Genomic DNA, 20,213 nt, shown 5'->3' on the forward strand with positions numbered 1-20,213 from the left:
CCCAGCCAGCTGCGTTTTTATTCCTATATATCATACAGTGGATTAGCAAAGCCTTTATATAAATGAAACAAATCTCAAACACAGGAAAACCAGAGGTCTGCTTAGTTTTACCAAAATTGCATTGTAGCCTCAATTTAACTTAGTTGGGCATTAGAATAAGGTAATCAGTCCCCTTAATCTACCTGTCTAGCAGAGGAAAGAATAAACCATCTTGAGTGGGAGATAACATCACATGGAGCCTTTTATAAAGTGCACATTCAGTCAGAAATTAGTCATTTAAAAAGACATGACTGTATGACTGAAAACCCAAAAGAAAAAAAAAATCCATAGAAACATGCTTGCAGGTAATTCAGATAGAGGAAAAAGACATTAAAACAACCCCGATTAATTTGTTCAAGAAGATAAATAAAATACATGAAATAATGGAGAATTTCACCATATAATTGGATATGTGAAAAGAATCAAATGGAAATTCTAGTACTGAAAATACGATATCTGGAATTCAGAGCACAATGAAATTAAAATTCAGTTTGAACAGGAAGATATTATTAGTAAACTGAAAGAGAAGTCAATAAAAATATCCAAGGGTAAAACAAAAATAATGTTAATTCACACACAGTAAGCACAGAGAGAAAAAAGAAAGAAAATTGAACAGCACAAAAGAGATAAAACATAATTGCAGTCTTTGGAGAGAAAAAGTTGGCAGAAGCAAAGATCCAAAGAGACAGTGGCCAAAACTTTGTTTCTAAAACTGATAAAGCTTCATGTTATAAAGCTCAGAAAACAAATGAGATAATACATAGGGAGGAACTGAGCTCTCTTGCCAACAATCAGCACCTTGTGAGTGACACTTCTTGATGCGGATCCTCTAGCTCCAGTCAGGCCTTCAGATGACTACAGGCTTGGCTAACACTTGGACTGAAATCTTATGAGACCTTGAGCCATAACCGTATAGCCAAGCGTCTCCTAGATTCTTAAGTCACTGAAACTGTATACATTAATAAATATTATTTGTTGTCAAAAGGAGACATAAAGAAAGGCTAAAGGGAATCCTCAGTTAAAAGGAAAATGACCCAAGACAGAGAAATGCAGGAAGGAATGAAGAGCACCAGAAAAAGTAAATATATGACGATTTAAAAGTCATGACTGTTAAAAGCAATTATTAATCTCTTATATTTTAAATTATATTTAGAACTAAAATTCATGTCCACAGTAATGCCGAAGACAAGATGGGAAGGTTGTTAATAAAATATAGTAGTTCTAAAGTAGCCGGTAATCCCAGCTACTCTGGATCCTAAGGCGGGAGGGTTGCTTGAGCCCAGGAATTCAAGGTTGCAGTAAGCTGTGATCACACCACTCACTACACCTTAGTCTGCACAGTAGAGTAAGATCCCATCTCTTAAGTTCTAAAGTAATGAGTTATTTTAGCAAGGTTGCTGAATACAAACAACAACACACAAAAATAACTTGGATTTTCTTTATACCAGCAACAAAAGGAACATGGAGTTCATTAATAGAACTATTTAAATTTTCAAAGACAGGCAAAACTAATTATAGCGTCAGAAGTCAAGATGGTTATCTTGGGATAGATACTGATTGTGACTACAAAGGTATAATAGAGCTTTGAGGATGCCTATAATGTTTTCTTAAGTGCTAGTTACATGAGTGTGCTCAGTTTGAGAAAATGAGTTTTAGATACTTATTAAACCTCAATTTAAAAGTTCAGAACTTCAATTTGTACATTAAAAAAAATCACCCAACATATTCCCCGATGATGAGTTAGAAGAAATAAGTCCCTCAGGCAGTAAACCCATTAAAGATAGAGAGAAATGGAATGAGTTTTAGTTTGTTGCAGAAAGGACGCATTTTAAAATAAAGACTTTTCTTCTTCTTCCTTTTTTTTTTTTAAAAATAGAGAATTTTAGCACCCTATACTGATTTTCACTACAGACATAGTCCAGATACAGCTGAAGGACAGCTCAAGTAAGTAATATTGGTTCCTAATAATTTGTAGATAATGTATATGTTAATACTAAAGCTTTTAGGTTTGCGTGATTGCATGTACAGCCAGAGAAATGTGAGTTTAAATAAATTTTTTATTTTATAGAATTATGTTGCATTTCTCTCATAATTTACTGTGGTTTAAAAAATTTAAAGCTTTGAGAAATGTAAAGAATAGTTTCTTATTTCAAAAAATATATGGTAGACTGTGACAGAAACCAAGGTCATTGTTTTTGTATTGTATATATTTTAGCATAATTACATTGAAAAACTAAAAGAATGAAATAACAGTAAGTAGTACAATGAAGAGTGACCTTAACTTACTGAGTCAGCAGAATGATGTAATATGTAGACTTCTGAGAGTAAGCTTAATACAGAAATTAATGAGAGTAGAGTAAAGATTATTATCTAGAAATGAGAGTATAATTTTCAGGGTGTTTTTGGAGAGAAAGGCACATGTTCACTAGGTATTTGGAGATAACTTTAAACTAATTTAGAGTTCAAATAAAGCACTCTCTGTAAAGATTTTGCAAATGACACATTTCCATTAAATATGTTATCTAGTGTTTTTCTGATAGACTTTATTGCACTTCAATTAGTTTATTGTCCGCATAAACTTATTGTGATACATAGTATATAGGTTTTTAAATTCCTCCCTAAATTTTATAACATTGCCAGGGAAATGTTTTTCATTTTTTCCCCTGTGTTAAAAATAGTGATTTCTGTAATCCTAGCACTTTGGGAGGCCAAGGCAGGTGGACAGCCTGAGGTCAGGAGTTTGAGACCAGCCTGACCAATCTGGTGAAACCCCGTCTCTACTAAAAAATACAAAAACAATTAGCTGGGCATGGTGACATATGCCTGTAGTCCCAGCTACTCTGGAGGCTGAGGCAGGAGAATTACTTGAACTTGGGAAACGGAGGTTGCCTTGAGCTGAGATCGTGCCACTGCACTCCATCCTGGGCGACAGAGCGACACTCTTGTTTCAAAAAAAAAAAAAAATAGTGGTTTCATACCTTTAGTCACATCCGTCACTGTGAACTCAATTATCACACCCTAACATACCATGATCTACTGTAAGCTAAGAGATCCAAGTAGACGTCCTCTAAGACTTCTCAGACTTACTCTTGCAAACTTTAGTTATGAATTGGAATTTGTAAGGCCCTTTCTTGGCTTCTTTAAAATACAGACATTCTCTTATTGACGGAGAGTATATGAGTTTTCTGTTGCTGCACACCAAATAACAATAAGCATGATGGCTTAAAACAATACCAGTTTATTAGATTACAGTTTGATAGGTCAGAAGTCTGGCTCAGCTCTTTCCTGGAGGCTCTGGTGAAGAATCCATTTCCAAGGTCATTCAGATTGTTGAGAAATTTAGTTTCTTGCTACTGTACAACTGCTATGCCTTTTTCCTTACTGGCTGTCAGCTGGGGCCACTTTCACCTTCTAGAGGCCTCCCACATTCCTCGGCATGCGGTCTCCTCCCTCTGCAAAGGCAACAATGCTGGAATCTTTCTAGTGCCTTCAGCCTCTCTGACTTTTTCTTTGACTACCAGCTAGAGAAAGCTCTCTAATTAGATCAAGCCTGCTATATGATGTATACCCTGTCTTATGCTCTACTAGACAATATAATATAAACATAGTCACAGTCATAGCAGTGATATCTCATCATGTTCACAGGACCCAGAGATCAGGTCATGGAATCTTGGGATAGGGCCATTTATAGAATTCTGCATATGATGATGGACAATAGGTAAACCTAGATATTTTTTAGAGTTGGGAAGGTGGAGCTATTCCATCCTTTCCTGTTTGATTCTATACTTTCTTCTGAGTTTCTGGAGTATATAGGCAGGTAGATATCAGGCCTGTAAATAAGGGTACATTATGACCAGGGAACAGGGAAATGACTGATTTTTAAAATATTACAAATTTAATAGGTTAGAGATGGATTACCAGACAGTCTATGTATGTCACCAGCTTTTTCAAGAGAAAGAGTGCTGAAAGCTTAACACAGGTGTCTGATTCTCCCTTCCAAGCCACCCCCGCCCCCATTTTCATTTGTTATTTTCTCATTTTAACTGGTGCTGCATAGCTTAGTCTTTTTCTTTGAGCTTTTCAATCCACTTTTGTAGCCTATGTAATTGCTCACTAATATCTAATTAGATTTTCTGTCATTGCTCTTTATTCCTTCTACTTTTTGTTGCTGTTTTTCCCAGTTCTGTAATTTCCTGTATGCTCACAACCATTAAGAATTTAAGCAGGAAAGATAAAAAAAAAGGTGGCACAGGAAAAAAGGGACAATCGACAGGGTAGACATGACGGTTGGAGTGACATGAATAAAGAGACACAAAATTGCTATTAAGTATTGAAACTGGCCATAAGCCAACCATGAAAAATGTTTAACAGATATAAAAAATTCAATTGCTTAATTAATTGTCAAAACTATTATAGAGGAATGAATAATGGACACAGTTGGGTACATATTGTCAAGGAAGAAAGTAGCTGGTGATGTTAATATGTAGTTATTTCATAACATTTCAGTGACTATATATGTTGTTGAACTTGCTTGTTGGAAACATTCAAATAAGTTTAGAGCAAAGATTGTGAAGTAAAGAGTGCGTGTGATTAAAATTAAGAGGTTTATGTGATAATTTTCTTTGCTAAGGGGCAGCCTAGTACCACAGATGCTTATTAAGCAGACTTAATGCTTAATTAAATCTTATCTACGAGTAGCTTTCAGAGAGAGCAGGAATGTAGAACTGAGTAAAAAAGCAGAATTTATGACTTAAACGATGTTGTGAATTTAAATTCAAAGTCAGTTTATAATTGGCTGATTTGCTTTAGTGTAAATCTGATCTTTGTGTTTTTTAATGTCTTGTTTTAATTTTATGTGTAAATGTTTAAACATTAATGATAGCTCTTATGATTTAGTAGCAGGAAAAAACTCATTTTAACATTTTATTTCATTGATTCTCCCCCCTGCCCCCCCACCCCCAACAGAGAAGACAGAGAAGCACGATTTCTAGCCAGTAAAATGGGAATCATAGCAACATTCCGATCATGGGCAGGTAGGTTACTCTACATTGCTTTATAACATTCAAGAAGAAAAACTAGACTGCTTTTTCAAATGTTAAATTATTATTGTAGCATCTAATTCAGATGCTAATCTAGTCTTACTTTGTGTGTTATTATTAGAACCAAAGGAATTCATACAAAATTATTAAAATATGGTGAAGAAAATTTGTAATAGTCAATAGGAATTAGCTAATATTATGATCAGTATACACATATTTATTAATTATTTGCCAGTCACTGTGCTAATGATTACCTGGGCAATTAAAAAAAAATTTAAGCATGATCTTTACCAAAATAACCTACAAAACTTGAGTGTTAGCTGTATATGTAACTTAAGTTTGTTACTTAAAAGTACAATGTAGTGTCATAAATACAAAATAAGCAAGATAGGTCATTAATAGTTCCAAATTTCTTCAGAATAGTGAGTGTACATGTTTTCTCTTTCCATGGAATAAAAAGTAAATACTATTTTTAAAATAATACCACCATTAAATGTGTTGTTAATAACATTGGGGTTTTGCCGTTAAGAGTAATTGAGAGTAATGGCAAAAACCGCAATCACTTTTGTACCCAATGTATTGATTATCTTCTTCCTTCTTGATTTTGTATTATTGTGAAGGGGTAGCATGGAAAAGAAGTAGCAATAAGCCAAAAAAAAAAAAGAAATTCACCTAAACATTTCTGTGAACCTAGGTAACCCTAACTTACAAATACCTTTTCCATACAAATGTTTACTCCAGCCATTTGTATGGAAGGGCCACTTGGCCCCTAACCAGTATGTTTCCAGGGATTTTCTCTGTTCTCTTAGGAGCTTGGTAAAAAGCTCTGCCTTCTATACCTCATAAATGCCTATTTTCCTTACGCTGATGGACAACCATAGGATTCTATGATGACACAACAGTCATACATACTTTTTAAAAATACTTCATCAGCTCCCCAATACTTTGTTTTCTGTAGTTACAGTCATCTTCCTTTACCACTCTTCAGCTTCCTTGTCATTAGAGCTGTTTGTATCTTACCAAAAAAATCAATTCTATCCTGCATCCTAGCTACTATCTCCTTATTCTTCCTACATACAGACTCTACGCTTCCTGTAATGATTTCTGTTTCTGCCAGTCTCTTTCCTTATTGCTCTTAAACATTCTTTCTACTGTGTTTCAATTTCCCCTGGAGCTCTTTTATACTGATTCATCATTAGAAACTTAGAGGGGTGGGGCCGGGTGTGGTTGCTCATGCCTGTGATCCCAGCACTTTGGGAAGCCAAGGTGGGTGGATTACCTGAGGTCAGAGATTCGAGATCAGCCTGGCCAACATGGTAAAACCCTGTCTCTACTAAAAATACAAAAATTAGCCGGGTGTGGTGGCGGGCGCCTGTAATCCCAGCTACTCGGGAGGCTGCAGCAGGAGAATCGCTTGAACCCAGGAAGTGGAGGTTACAGTGAGCCGAGATTGCGCCAGTGCACTCCAGCCTGGGTGACAGAGTGAGACTCCGTCTCAAAAAAAAAAAAAAAGAGAGAAGGAAACTTAGAGGGGTGGGAGTCTTCTACCTTTCTATTGAAGTAAGAAGAGAAATGTCGTAATTACAAGTTAAAATCTTGAAAGCATTTGTCTTATGGAAATAACTTCCTAAATAATATTTATATTCTGTAGTACTGTTTATAAGTTAAATAAACTTTTGTGTATTGTAACATTATTTCTTTGATGTATTTCCAGTTCCAAAAAACTGATTGAAAAATGATCTTTTAGAACAGATTTTTTAATGAGATGCAATAACAGCCTGTTTTCCATATTAGCAGAGTACGATCTTTTGAGACTATATCTTATCTGTAATTTCTCAAACTACTATCAGACATCAAAATTTGCGAAATACTATTTTGATACTTTAAGCAAATAAGCTTATCTAGTATGTTTTAATTTGAATTTTGATCCTGAATCTGAAGAGAACAGAGAGACGGTTCATAAATAATCTGTACGCTTAGCTAGAAGTACAAGGAACTTTAGAGTCCTATAAGACATTTTAAAGAATGTTTTCCCTAACATGTCATGAAAAATTTGAAACATACATAAAAATTGAAAAAACTATACAGTGAGCACCCATATACTTCCACCTAGATTTTACTGTGTTTGCTGTATTATGTATCTGTCCATCTGTCCATCCCCCTGGGCATTCATCAGTCCATCTATGTTATTCTAATATATCTCAAAGGAAGTTGCAGACATAGTCCTCTTCACTCCTGAACACTGCAGCATGCACATTATTAACTAGAATTAGATGTTTGTTTATGGTCCTGATTTGTTTTCGGGGGGAGAGATTTGAGGTAAATTTATGTAGAGTGAAATGCACACATCATTAGTCTACTGTTTGATGCATTTTGACAAATGCTTACACCTTTGTAATTCAAACCCTTTTCAATGTATAGAACATTATCATTGCCCTAGAAAGTTCTCTTATACTCTTTCCTAGTCAGTTTTTGACTCAGTACTCCCAAGAAGGAACACCATTATTTTTGTGGCTTAGTTCTGCCTATTCTGAAACTTATTATTAGTGGAATCATACTGATACAAAGGCTTTTTTAAGTAAGACTCCTTTCACTTGACATAATGATTTTGATACTCATTTATGTTATTGTATATATCGGTAATATGTTCCCCTTTTTTACTAAGTAATATGCAATGAACATTTCAGTTTTTGTTGGTTTTTTTTTTTTTTTGCCCTTCTCCTGTTACGGAACATTTGACCTGTTTCTAGATTTGACTATTCAAAGCCCCTTTATCAAAGATAAAGCTTCTTTGAGCAATTTTATACAAGCTTTTTTTGCGGACATGAGTTTTTATTTCTCTTGAGTAAATACCTAAATGGAATTGCTGGGTCTGAGAGTGGATGTATGTTTGTGTCCATGAGAAACTGGCAGACTTTTTCCCAAAATACTTACACTGTTTTATACTCCCATCGTCAGTGTATGTGAGTCCCAGTTGTTCTGCATCCTTGTCAGTATTTGGTGTTGTAAGTCTTTAATTTTAGCCATTCTAGTAGGTATATTTTGGTTTCTTGTTATTAATATAGTTTGCATTTCCCTAATGACTAATGATATTGAGCATTTTGCATGTGTTTATTGGCTATTCATACATCTTTTGTGACATGATTTTAATGTTTAAAATTGTTCAACTTAGTTCTGTAACTTAAAAATTTTGAATCATTTTTTCATGTGTCTGTTGGCTGTATGAATGTCTTCTTTTGAGAAATGTCTGTTCATATCCTTTGCCCACTTTTGGATGGGGTTGTTTGTTTTTTTCTTGTAAATTTGTTTGAGTTCTTTGTAGGTTCTGGATATTAGCCCTTTGTCAGATGAGTAGATTGCAAAAATTTTCTCCCATTCTGTAGGTTGCCTGCTCACTCTGATGGTAGTTTCTTTTGCTGTGCAGAAGCTCTTTAGTTTGATGAGATCCCATCTGTCAATTTTGGCTTTTGCTGCCGTTGCTTTTGGTGTTTTAGACACTGGCCATCAGAGAAATGCAAATCAAAACCACAATGAGATACCATCTCACACCAGTTAGAATGGCGATCATTAAAAAGTCAGGAAACAACAGGTGCTGGAGAGGATGTGGAGAAATAGGAACACTTTTACACTGTTGGTGGGATTGTAAACTAGTTCAACCATTATGGAAAACAGTATGGCGATTCCTCAAGGATCTAGAACTAGATGTACCATATGACCCAGCCATCCCATTACTGGGTATATACCCAAAGGATTATAAATTATGCTGCTATAAGGACACATGCACACGTATGTTTATTGCAGCACTTTTCACAATAGCAAAGACTTGGAATCAACCCAAATGTCCATCAGTGACAGATTGGATTAAGAAAATGTGGCACATATACACCATGGAATACTATGCAGCCATAAAAAAGGATGAGTTTGTGTCCTTTGTAGGGACATGGATGCAGCTGGAAACCATCATTCTTAGCAAACTATCACAAGAACAGAAAACCAAACACCGCATGTTCTCACTCGTAGGTGGGAACTGAACAATGAGATCACTTGGACTCGGGAAGGGGAACATCACACACCGGGGCCTATCATGGGGAGGGGGGAGGGGGGAGGGATTGCATTGGGAGTTATACCTGATGTAAATGACGAGTTGATGGGTGCAGCACACCAACATGGCACAAGTATACATATGTAGCAAACCTGCACATTGTGCACATGTACCCTACAACTTGAAGTTTAATAATAATAAAAAAAAAAAAAAAATTTTGAATCATATAATTTATTTGAAGTCTATTGCTTACTGTGCATTCAATATATTTTAGAATTGAACTTCTAAATAATAAATGCCAAGTAGAGTTTTTCACTTTAAAGTGAGGAGCATAAAAGAGGGAAGACAGACCATTGTCTTATTGTCTCCCATGTTCTTACTCCCAGAGAAGCGTTCATCAGGCAGTCAGACTCATGAACTTTTTGGATATGAAACAGATACTGAAGATGGAATTTAAGTGATGAAATTACTGGTAATCTCTAATCAGTAGAGAAATACGGAGTTTGCTTCAAATATATTTCAGTTATATAATAGCTCTTATGATGACCAAATAGTATCATAGATAATCATATAATTTTGCCTGGAAAAATATAACAGATTTTATCTTATACCTTGCTATAGAAATTTTTTTGAAATTCATGTCAGTGATTTTTTTTTTCTTTATATCCTCTTTAGGTATTATTAATTTATGTAAACCTGGAAACTCTGGGATCCAGTCTCTAATAGGAGTACTTTGCATACCAAATATGGAAATAAGGGTAGGTAAAAGTTACTAGGATTGTTTCATTCCTGGACCTTTAACAGTGGGAATTAATTATATAACAAAAATTATTTCAGGTGATACTATTTCCTCATTAGTTGTTGATCTATATCATATTTTTAAAGTACACAAGTACATATTTACTACTTAGTTAAACCCTAAACATAATAGGAATAAATTTAAATATTGCTGTTGTTAGGAATAATGGCTGTATTAAAAATTGAGTTGAGACCAGACATGGTGGCTCACACCTGTAGTCCCAGCACTTTAGGAGGCTAAGGCATGTGGATCACCTGAGGTCAGGAGTTCTAGACCAGCCTCCTCAATATGGTGAAACTCCGTCTCTACTAAAAATACAAAAAATTAGCCAGGCACCTGTAATCCCAGCTACTCAGGTGGTGGGTGCCTGTAATCCCAGCTACTCAGGAGACTGAGGAAGGAGAATCGCTTAAACCTGGGAGGTGGAGGTTGCAGTGAGCCAAGATCGCAACATTGCACTCCATTCTGGGCAACAAGAGCGAAACTCTATCTCAAAAAAACAAAAGTTGAGTTGAAAATATGAACTTAATTATGCTTTATTCATTAAAACAATGTAAATAACACACGGGCATTCTCACTATAAAAGGTTCAAGCACTACAGACTACATTTAACAAAAAGTAAAAGTATTTATGCTTTCTAACTTATGTTTTGTAATATGTGGTGAGATTTTATTTTAATGATGGTGGTTTTGATTAAAATGGAGTTGTTAATATTTCTATATTTATTAGATATATTTCTAAATTATTTGTAAGAATTTGTAATATACAGTAAAATTGAATTTGAAGGAAAAGAGAATTCTTAAAGTGATTTTTTTCCTTTCTCCTTAAATGTTTTTATTTGTTTTAATTTTGTTTCTTCCTTTTGCCCTTCCTTATATGAACCAAACCTGGAGCTGAAAAATATTATTAGAAAATATTAGCCAGGTGTGCCTTGTTTAAATGTGAAATAAAAAGTATTTAGATAATGGAAATGAAAGGATATGATTATAAATGGAAAGATTTGTAAGCAGGTAACAAACTGTTGAGGTAACTCATTTCTTACCCTGTAGGTGGATAAAGAACATGGTCTTTGGAGAGTCTGACCAACTGAGGTTTAACCTCTGGTTTTATTTATTTTTTTGTTAGCTCCATGACCTTGGGAAAATTGCTTTTTTGCACAATTAGGTTAATGAAAAATTTAATGACTAGATTAAGTGATGTATGTCATAGTGAGCATTTAGTCATCCCTTCTCTAATATAGGCCTTATACAGTTTCAAAATATGGTATAGTCATGCATTGGTTAATGACAGGAATATGTTCTAAGAAACTCACTGTTAGATGATTTCATCCTGTGAACATCCTAGAGTACACTTACACAGACCTAGATGGTATAGTCTACTACGTACCTAGGTTATGTGGTATAGCTTATTGCTTCTAAGTTGCAAACCTGTATAGCATGTTACTGTACTGAGTACTGTAGGCAGTTGTAACACAGTGGAATTCGGGTATCTAAACATCTAAACATAGAAAAGGTACAATAAAAATACAGTATAAAAGATTAAAAATACTGGCCAGGCACGGTGGCTCATGCCTGTAATCCCAGCACTTTGGGAGGCCGAGGCGTGTGGATCATGAGGTCAGGAGATCGAGACCATCCTGGCTAACACGGTGAAACCCTGTCTCTACTAAAAATACAAGAAACTTAGCCGGGTGTGTGCGGGCACCTGTAGTCCCAGCTACTTGGGAGGCTGAGGCAGAATGTCATGAACCCAGGAGGCGGAGCTTGCAGTGAGCCGAGATCGTGCCACTGCACTTCAACCTGGGCCACAGAGCACAGCACCTATCTAGGGTACTTACAGTGCATGGAGCTTACGGGACTAATAGTAGCTCTGGATGAGTCAATGCATGAGAAGTGAGTGAATATTAAGACCTAGGACATGACTGTACACTACTATAGACTTTACAGACTTGTACACTTAGGCTACATTTATTTTACTAAAATTTCTTTTCTTCAAAAATAATTAACTTTAGCTTACTGTAACCTTTTTACTTTATAACTTTCAAATTTTTTAAACTTTTGACTCTTTTTGCAATAATATTTACCTTAAAACACACATTGTGTAGGTGTACAAATTTTTTTTTGGTTTTAATATCCTTATTCTGTAAGATTTTTGTTTTTTAATTTTTTTTCTTTTTAAACTTTTTTGTTAAAAACGAAAACACAGGCCAGGCGCGGTGGCTCACAACTGTAATCCCAGCACTTTGGGACACCAAGGCAGGCAGATCACCTGAGATCAGGAGTTCGAGACCAGTGTGGTCAACATGAGGAAACCCCATCACTACTAAAAATACAAAAATTAGCCGGTCGTGGTGGCAGGTGCCTGTAATCCCAGCTACTCAGGAGGCTGCAGCAGGAGAATCGCTTGAATCCGGGAGGCGGAGGTTGCAGTGAGCCGAGATCGCACCACTGCACTCCAGCCTGGGAGACAAGAGTGAGACTTTGTCTCAAAAAAAAAAACCAAAAAAACCACACACACACGTGCGCACACACTAGCCTAGGATCATCAGTATCACTGTCTTCCACCTCCATACCTTGTCCCACTGGAATGTCTCCAGGGGCAGTATACATGAATGAAGCTGTCATCCTCTGTGATAACCATGTCTTGTTATGGAATACCTGCCTGAGGCTGTTTTACAGTTAACCTTTTTTTTTTTTTTTTTTTTAAGAGACAGTGTCTTGCTCTGTCACCCAGGCTAGAGTGCAGTGGAATGATCATAGCTCACTGCATCCTCAAACTTCTCAAATCAAGTGATCCTCTTGCCCTAACCTCCCGAGTAGCTAGGACTACAGGAACGTACCACCACACCCAGTGAATTTTTAAATTTTTTGTAGAGATGGGGTTTCACTATTTTCCTAGTCTCAAAATTCTGGCCTCCAGCAATCCTCCCACCTTGGCTTCCCGAAGTGCTTTTTTGGGTTTTTTTTTATAGTATAGGAGTGCACTCTAAGATAATGATAAAAGGTATAGTAAATAGGTAAACCAGTAACACAGTCATTTATTATCAAATATTATGTAATTGTACATAATTCTATATATAATACTTTTAAACAACTGGCAGTGCAGTGAGTTTGTTTACTCCAGCATCACCACAAACAGTTGAGTAATATTGCCCTGTGACAGACAATATGACTGCTACAGTTTCACTAGGCAATAGGAATTTATCAGCTTCATCATAATCTTAGGAAACCACCATTGTATATATGGTCCATCATTGACTAAAATGTTGTTATATGGCATGTCATTGTATTAACAGTTCTGTTTTTATCATTTTTAAAATTGTGTGACTAGGACATTTAAAAATTTTTAAGTGTTTCATAAAAATAAATGAGGTGTATTTGTTTGCTAATTTAGCGAGGTCTACTTGAAGTGCTTTATGATATCTTTCGTCTTCCTCTACCTGTTGTGACTGAGGAGTTCATAGAAGCATTACTCAGTGTAGGTAAGTATTGAAGTACATTTGTATCTTTTCATATATTGTAATTTTTATTTAATGGAGACAAAGTTCCTAAAAGGAGAAATAGTAAATATTGAACACCATTTTCTTTTCTTGCTGCATAATTGTGGCAGGAAATTAATATAAAAATAAAACCTGGAATTCCTAAGACTGAGAAATTTTAATTTCTTCTTTATCACCTTGGCTCTTAGAGCAATTAAATTAATAGGAATGGGCCAACAAAGGAAGAGAGGAGACAGTAAGAAACCTATGTAATCCTCAGATTATCTAATTATCATCTTACATTATTTGAGCCAAATGACTTAAAGTACCGAAGTCCCAAAATGAAGGAAATTAGATCTGCGTATATTTACTTAACTAGTTTTTGTTTTTATCTTTTTGAATGTATGGTATTTAACCAGCACTTTTTAAACTTCTTTGTAGCCTGGCTAGCTGATGATTTTATACTCATCTGAAATGTTTCAGTGGTATCTAATCTTTTCCTTACCGTATTTTAACTATTTTAGATCCTGGGAGGTTCCAAGACAGTTGGAGGCTTTCAGATGGCTTTGTGGCAGCTGAGGCAAAAACTATTCTTCCTCATCGTGCCAGATCCAGGTAGAATTTAAATATAAAAAGGATTTCAATTTATTAGAATTAGGGTTTTTATGTTAGACTGTATAATCTGTGAAACTTTATTTAAATTGTTTCTCTGCTTTTTTTTTCCAGGCCAGACCTCATGGATAATTATTTGGCATTGATACTCTCTGCATTTATTCGTAATGGACTTTTAGAGGTAAGACTTATAAACCTTATTTTATTCCATTTGGTTTATTTTCTCTAACAGATTCTTTCAGGCCAGCCATGGTGGCTCACGTCTGTAATCCCAACACTTGGAGAAGCCAAGGCAGGTGGATCGCTTGAGGCCAGGAATTCAAGACCAGCCTGATCAGCATGGTGAAATTCTGTCTCAATTAAAAATACAAAAATTATCCACGCATGGTGGCACACCCCTGTAATCCCAGCTACTTGGGAGACTGAGGAATGAGAATTGCTTGAACCCAGGAGGCAGAGGTTATACTGAGCCGAGATCTTGCCATTGCACTCCAGCCTGGGCAACAGAGCAAGACTCTTGTCTCACAAAAAAAAAAAAAAAAAATTTGCGGATTGAAAAATAAATCTGATGCATAAATGTATTCATATGTATTATTTTGCAACAGTGATGTTATCTTTTTATTTTCAAAGGGCCTAGTTGAAGTGATAACAAACAGTGATGATCATATCTCAGTTAGAGCTACCATCCTTTTAGGAGAGCTTTTACATATGGTAAGTTTATCAAGTTCTGATTATATGTTTCATACCTTTAATGTTTGAATTTATAAAATGGGTTATTTTAATAGTGTTGCTTTGTATTATCTCAAAAAAATAAATTTGCATTTTTTATAAATGTTTATCTTTGCATTACAAAAGGCGTTTGGTACTATATCCTGAGATAGATACATATGTGCACGCGTGCACATGCACACACACATATTTCTATTGGTTTTGTAAATGGAATAAGTATACAACATACAAAATACTGAAATGTTGATTTTTACACTCAGTTTCAAAGTTGCCATTTTCATCCTGTAAATCTTAATTGATCTCAGAAAGACTTCCTAAGAAGCAAGAAACTGCAAAACTATGGATACTACTTCAGTCTGCTAAGAATGTACTTGATATGTGGTAGTCAGTGCCTGAATTTTAGAAAGCTTTGTGCAGAAGCTTTAAATATAGTCTTGGTTGAGCATTATAGTCTTTTCTAGAAACTTGTAGTTTGAGGTTCAGAAGATGGGTTGTTTTTTTTTCTTTTCACCATGATTTTGTGATTACAGTAACTTTTGGAAAGTAGGAGCTAGGAAAGACTTGACAATTCTTTACTCTCAGCAAATCAGTCGATGAGAGATCCCTGATAGTTTGCAAGGTAGGAATTTATATTTTTAGTTTACTTACTAGTTAGTAAAATACAAAATAAAAAGAAACATTTAAAACTCATTGAGGAAAAATTGATTCTATGGCAAATCTTTTGAAATTATGTCACAGTTTGCTATTTTTAGCAGATGTTTTTTGTTTAGGTTTTTCTTTCTTGATCACTTCCCCTCCTCCCCACCCTTTTTCCCCTTTCATAGCAACTGGGCTATGTGAGTGAGGTAAAGAGCATTAGGTAGAGTTTAATTTAACTGTCTTTTTTTAAATAAGTGAATTATTTAGCTGCTTGCTCTGTTCTTTTTTGGCCCATCTGTGAAAAAATGATGTAGTGTCAGAGGCTTTCAGGTCTGATTGTTTGTCTTTTAATTCTTAAGATATCATTTCCTATTCAAGAATACCAATACTCAGAGTTATTTGCATTTATATGAAGGAATCTCTGTACATTTTATCTTTTTCCCTTGTCCCATACCCAGAATTCTGTAATTCTCTTGAAATAAAAGAGTTGGTTATTTTGCTTATTATTCTTAAATTTTCTGTCTTCCACATTTGATTGATGTACTTGTCTTCATTGATAGCTGGTTGGGTGGTGAGGTTTTTGTTTGGAAAGTGGAATTAATATTCCTTATTTTAAAGATTATGGCATATGGGACAAACCTATTTTGAGATAGTAGTTTTTAAAACTTAAAGTCGACTCATAAATTTGGATATGGCATCTAGCATTTGACATGTTACTTTAAACATAACTTAGGTTGAGTCCTGTAATGTTTTGACATATAACCCCTTCTGGTCATTTAAGAATTGAGTTTAATTGGGTATCACTTGAAAACCATATTATTATAATAAAGAATCTATGAAACTTAATGGTTATGTTAATATAATGTGTGTATCTTTATATTTCATCCATGTTGAAAGTATTGTAGATATGATAAAAATATAAATAAGCATGTATTGGGGTAAAGAAGAATTTTATGAATAAAACCTCAGAATTTGTAATAGTTTTGAATACAGCATTATATGTGCAGGTAATCTATAACAAACTATTTCTACTTCTGAAAACTCATGTAAAATGTTATACTTCATTTTAGGCAAACACAATTCTTCCTCATTCACATAGCCATCATTTGCACTGCTTGCCAACCCTAATGAATATGGCTGCATCCTTTGATATTCCCAAGGAAAAGAGACTGTAAGTTATCAGAGCTTTAGCAGAGTTTTTGTTTAATATATTTAATATTGAATTAGATTATTGTCTCTTTAAAAAAAAATAGTACGGATAGGTTATGCTGGGAAATTCTTTTAAGGAATTTGCTAAAGAAAAAACAGTTCTAAAAATATTTAATTTGTTTTTTAGGCTACAAAATACTAATAGTGTAATAAAATCACTTGTTTTCTAGCATGTTTGTAGACAAGGACATAGAATTGTTATCATATTACTAAAAATGTTAGCTGAGAGTTTTTTGGACTCCTTTACGTCGTGAGCAGCAATTCTGGCTCTTTTTTTTTTATGTCTATGAACTATTTCAAATTAAAGCTTTACAATATTAATATATTCTTTTATTTGCATGGTTAAAAATGTTGGAATTCAGTAACAAGTACTACTGGACCACATAGCAGTAAGCTAAACTCTTACTACTGAAGGAGATATTGCAAACATAGAATTTACAAACAAAATTAGGGTAATACAACTATAGCTCTGCTGGAATTCCAGTGCTAATAATAAAACATATATAAAAGGCAATGATGGAAGGGCTCAATTGGGAAGTGCTAGGAGGAACTTAGTTTTACTTGGGGGAGATTGTATCTAGGCTAGGAATGTCTTTTTGTGATTGTTATCTTTTTTTATTTTGTTACTATAATCAGAAACATATTTTTTTGTTTTTTTGCTTGATGTTAGCGAATGGAGTTTTTTAGCTATTCAAAATTTATGTATTTTTGTTAAGAGTTATAGTACATTTTTGAAAAGTTCACTTAGCTTTAATAATAAAGTACACTGAATAATCTATTAATTTTCATTCTGCCATTGGAAATACTGTTTAACAGACCAGAGTTGTCCTATAAACTGAGGGCATTAGGAGTCATCTCAGTTCTGTCTCTAGGCTTACATCAGTAATAGTAGCTTTTAGCTTTTATATTAGTAGTTTCATGATGGAAGAATGTACTTTCCCAATGCCTGATAGACCTAAACTCTGGGTTAGATTATGGCCACAAATTCCACGGTTCGTTAGTAATTCAGATTTATCTCCAGAATTCCAGTAAGAATAGTCATCTTAAAATAGTTTTATCTTTAGCTCAATAAGCTTTCTTTATTAATAAATACTTGCCAGTCAGCACATCCCAATGTTTAAAAATTCCACTTACTAGAAATTCTGAAGGTGAGAGTTGCTACCATATTCTTCAAAATGGCACTTTTATGTACCACAAAGAATTAAGTATAATTTATAAAAATACACTATTTACAATTACAGACCAATGGTGGAAAATAGAGACTGTTCAGTTGATACTGGGATCATTGATTATCCATATGGGAGTACAGTGAAATTATTTCAACCTCATATCATAAACAAAAATAAGTTTCAGGTGGATTAAGGATTTATATGTGAAAAGCAAAGCTTTAAAACTTTGATAAGAAAATATAGAAAACCAGGTTTCTGACCTTGTAGGAGTTCCTAAAACCAATATACAAAAAATACCTACCACCATAGAAGAAAAGTATAGTAAGTACATGTTCAATTGAGTCTAAATAATCAGTGTGTCTTTATATAAATTAGTAGTGTTGTTTATTTTTTGTCTTTGTCTCTCCAAATTTGATGAAATAATTTACTTTATCAATAATAATTTATAGCCTTGAACTTACGTAAGCTTTAATAATTTACCAAGGTAATCTTTTAAATTATGTTGGTCTTGCTACTGTATTCATTGAATTGTTTTTCTCATTAGGCGAGCCAGTGCAGCCTTGAACTGTTTAAAACGCTTCCATGAAATGAAGAAACGAGGACCTAAGCCTTATAGTCTTCATTTAGACCACATTATTCAGAAAGCAATTGCAACACACCAGAAACGGGATCAGTATCTCCGAGTTCAGAAAGATATATTTGTTCTTAAGGTACTGACATGAAATCATGATTTTCAACTTAAACACAACATCTTAATTCCTTAACCATTGGATTTTAGTATCCATGTATTTGAGTTTGCACTTTTCTTCATGCATATGAATTTTCAGATGGCTTCTGAGTTTTATAATTTAGAGATGGGTTTTTATAACTTTAAAGTTAAAAAAAAACCTTGATGTATCCTTAAATGGAAAAACTGCCTTTCAGTTTTTCAAATTTGAACTTAGTTTTCTGATATGAGGACGGTTTGCTTTAATTTTTCTTATTACTTTCTGATGATTTTAGGATACAGAGGAAGCTCTTTTAATTAACCTTAGAGACAGCCAAGTTCTTCAACATAAAGAGAATCTTGAATGGAATTGGAATCTTATAGGGACCATTCTTAAGGTATGAAAAGATACTTCATGGCAATGGCTTGTCTTTAATTTTATTATTAATTATAACATAATTACATGTTTGAGAATTGATAAGTACATATGTAATATAACATATTATGTTTTTCTAGTGGCCAAATGTAAATCTAAGAAACTATAAAGATGAACAGTTACACAGGTATGTAAGAACTATTTTGCATTTAAATTTAAAGAACTTAAATATGGATATTAGGCCTAATGCCTACTAAAATATGTAATAATTTTAAAGACATATACATACATTTTAACAATGTCTCTTCAGTAGGTACATTCATATATTTTTTAATATAGTCTTATTTTATAACCAAAACATATTAGCAAATTCTTTTTCTAGTTATTTACATTCTGCTTTTACTTTTGGAATAGATAAAGTAGTTGAGATAAAAGTTTTTCGAATTGGGGTAATATCAACTGTGTAGTGGGTCTTAGCCCTAACATATAAGGATGATATAATAAGGACTTATATTTTTAATATACAGCTTTTATTCCTGTTTGACTTTGGAGTTATCCATTATAACTGCTGTTTACTTTCTCCTTAACCACACCTTCCATAACCCGTGCAGATGTTTGTAGCATGAAGAACACTTGAAGCTACTATGCTGTTCTTCATTATACCCATATGTTTTTACTCCTGAGTTTAGACTAACCAGCTATTACTACTGATCTCAGAAAGAGGTCCTTAGTATGTTCAGGAAATTCATGTCATTAACATTATTATTTGATTGCATTCTCTATTCATGATATGTAACCTAATATCTGTAAAAGTTTTAAGAAATATAGATAACTTGTAAATTGCACTGAAATAAAAAAGCATAGTACTAACTTTTTATATTCCTTGAGAACACAGATGATGTCTTACTCAACTTTGTTTTCCCAGCTCCTGGATTGGACACCTCTATTGGATTGAATTGTAGTGCACTACATTGAACTGAACTAAATTCAATAGAAGCTTAGAACATAATGTTGAAAGATATAATGTTAAAAGATCATAAATTACGTTTATAAATTCATTAGCCTAAATTGCAACTTTTATGCTTGACCTTTTGCCTAATTGTGAAAAACCAACAATATCATAGTGTAGTATCTTACAATTATCTTAACAATAGGACATTTTTGAGCCATGGGACAAAGTTCTTCATGAATACAATAGAAGAAAATTTAAGTTCAGGTGACATCCTCATTTATCCAGTTTTATATTCTAGCTACATTAAATCTACATTCATCCGGCCAGCATCTTTCTTCTACTTTATTTCTTCTAACCATCTCACCATAAAATTCTTACTCCACAGAGATATTTTTTAAAATGAAGGTTTTTTTGTTTGGTTGGT

The 20,213-nt window shown here is 34.2% G+C and overlaps 1 protein-coding gene across 9 annotated transcripts in view; it reads left to right on the forward strand.

Moving 5' to 3' along the window:
* The window catches only part of RICTOR (RPTOR independent companion of MTOR complex 2), a 127,830-nt gene that overhangs the window by 83,461 nt on the left and 24,156 nt on the right, over positions 1–20,213 (forward strand). For all 9 annotated transcript variants that reach the window (XM_007961445.3, XM_037990776.2, XM_007961446.3 and 6 more), the window contains 11 exons: positions 1,916–1,983; positions 5,005–5,072; positions 9,796–9,878; positions 13,313–13,400; positions 13,922–14,012; positions 14,124–14,190; positions 14,640–14,720; positions 16,448–16,548; positions 18,300–18,465; positions 18,758–18,859; positions 18,978–19,024. In XM_007961445.3, coding sequence (XP_007959636.1) covers positions 1,916–1,983; positions 5,005–5,072; positions 9,796–9,878; positions 13,313–13,400; positions 13,922–14,012; positions 14,124–14,190; positions 14,640–14,720; positions 16,448–16,548; positions 18,300–18,465; positions 18,758–18,859; positions 18,978–19,024 — 962 coding nt within the window. The remainder of the gene's footprint in view (positions 1–1,915; positions 1,984–5,004; positions 5,073–9,795; positions 9,879–13,312; positions 13,401–13,921; positions 14,013–14,123; positions 14,191–14,639; positions 14,721–16,447; positions 16,549–18,299; positions 18,466–18,757; positions 18,860–18,977; positions 19,025–20,213) is intronic.

The sequence above is a fragment of the Chlorocebus sabaeus genome, chromosome 4, assembly GCF_047675955.1.
Source record: "Chlorocebus sabaeus isolate Y175 chromosome 4, mChlSab1.0.hap1, whole genome shotgun sequence".
Classification (NCBI taxonomy): Eukaryota; Metazoa; Chordata; class Mammalia; order Primates; family Cercopithecidae; genus Chlorocebus; species Chlorocebus sabaeus.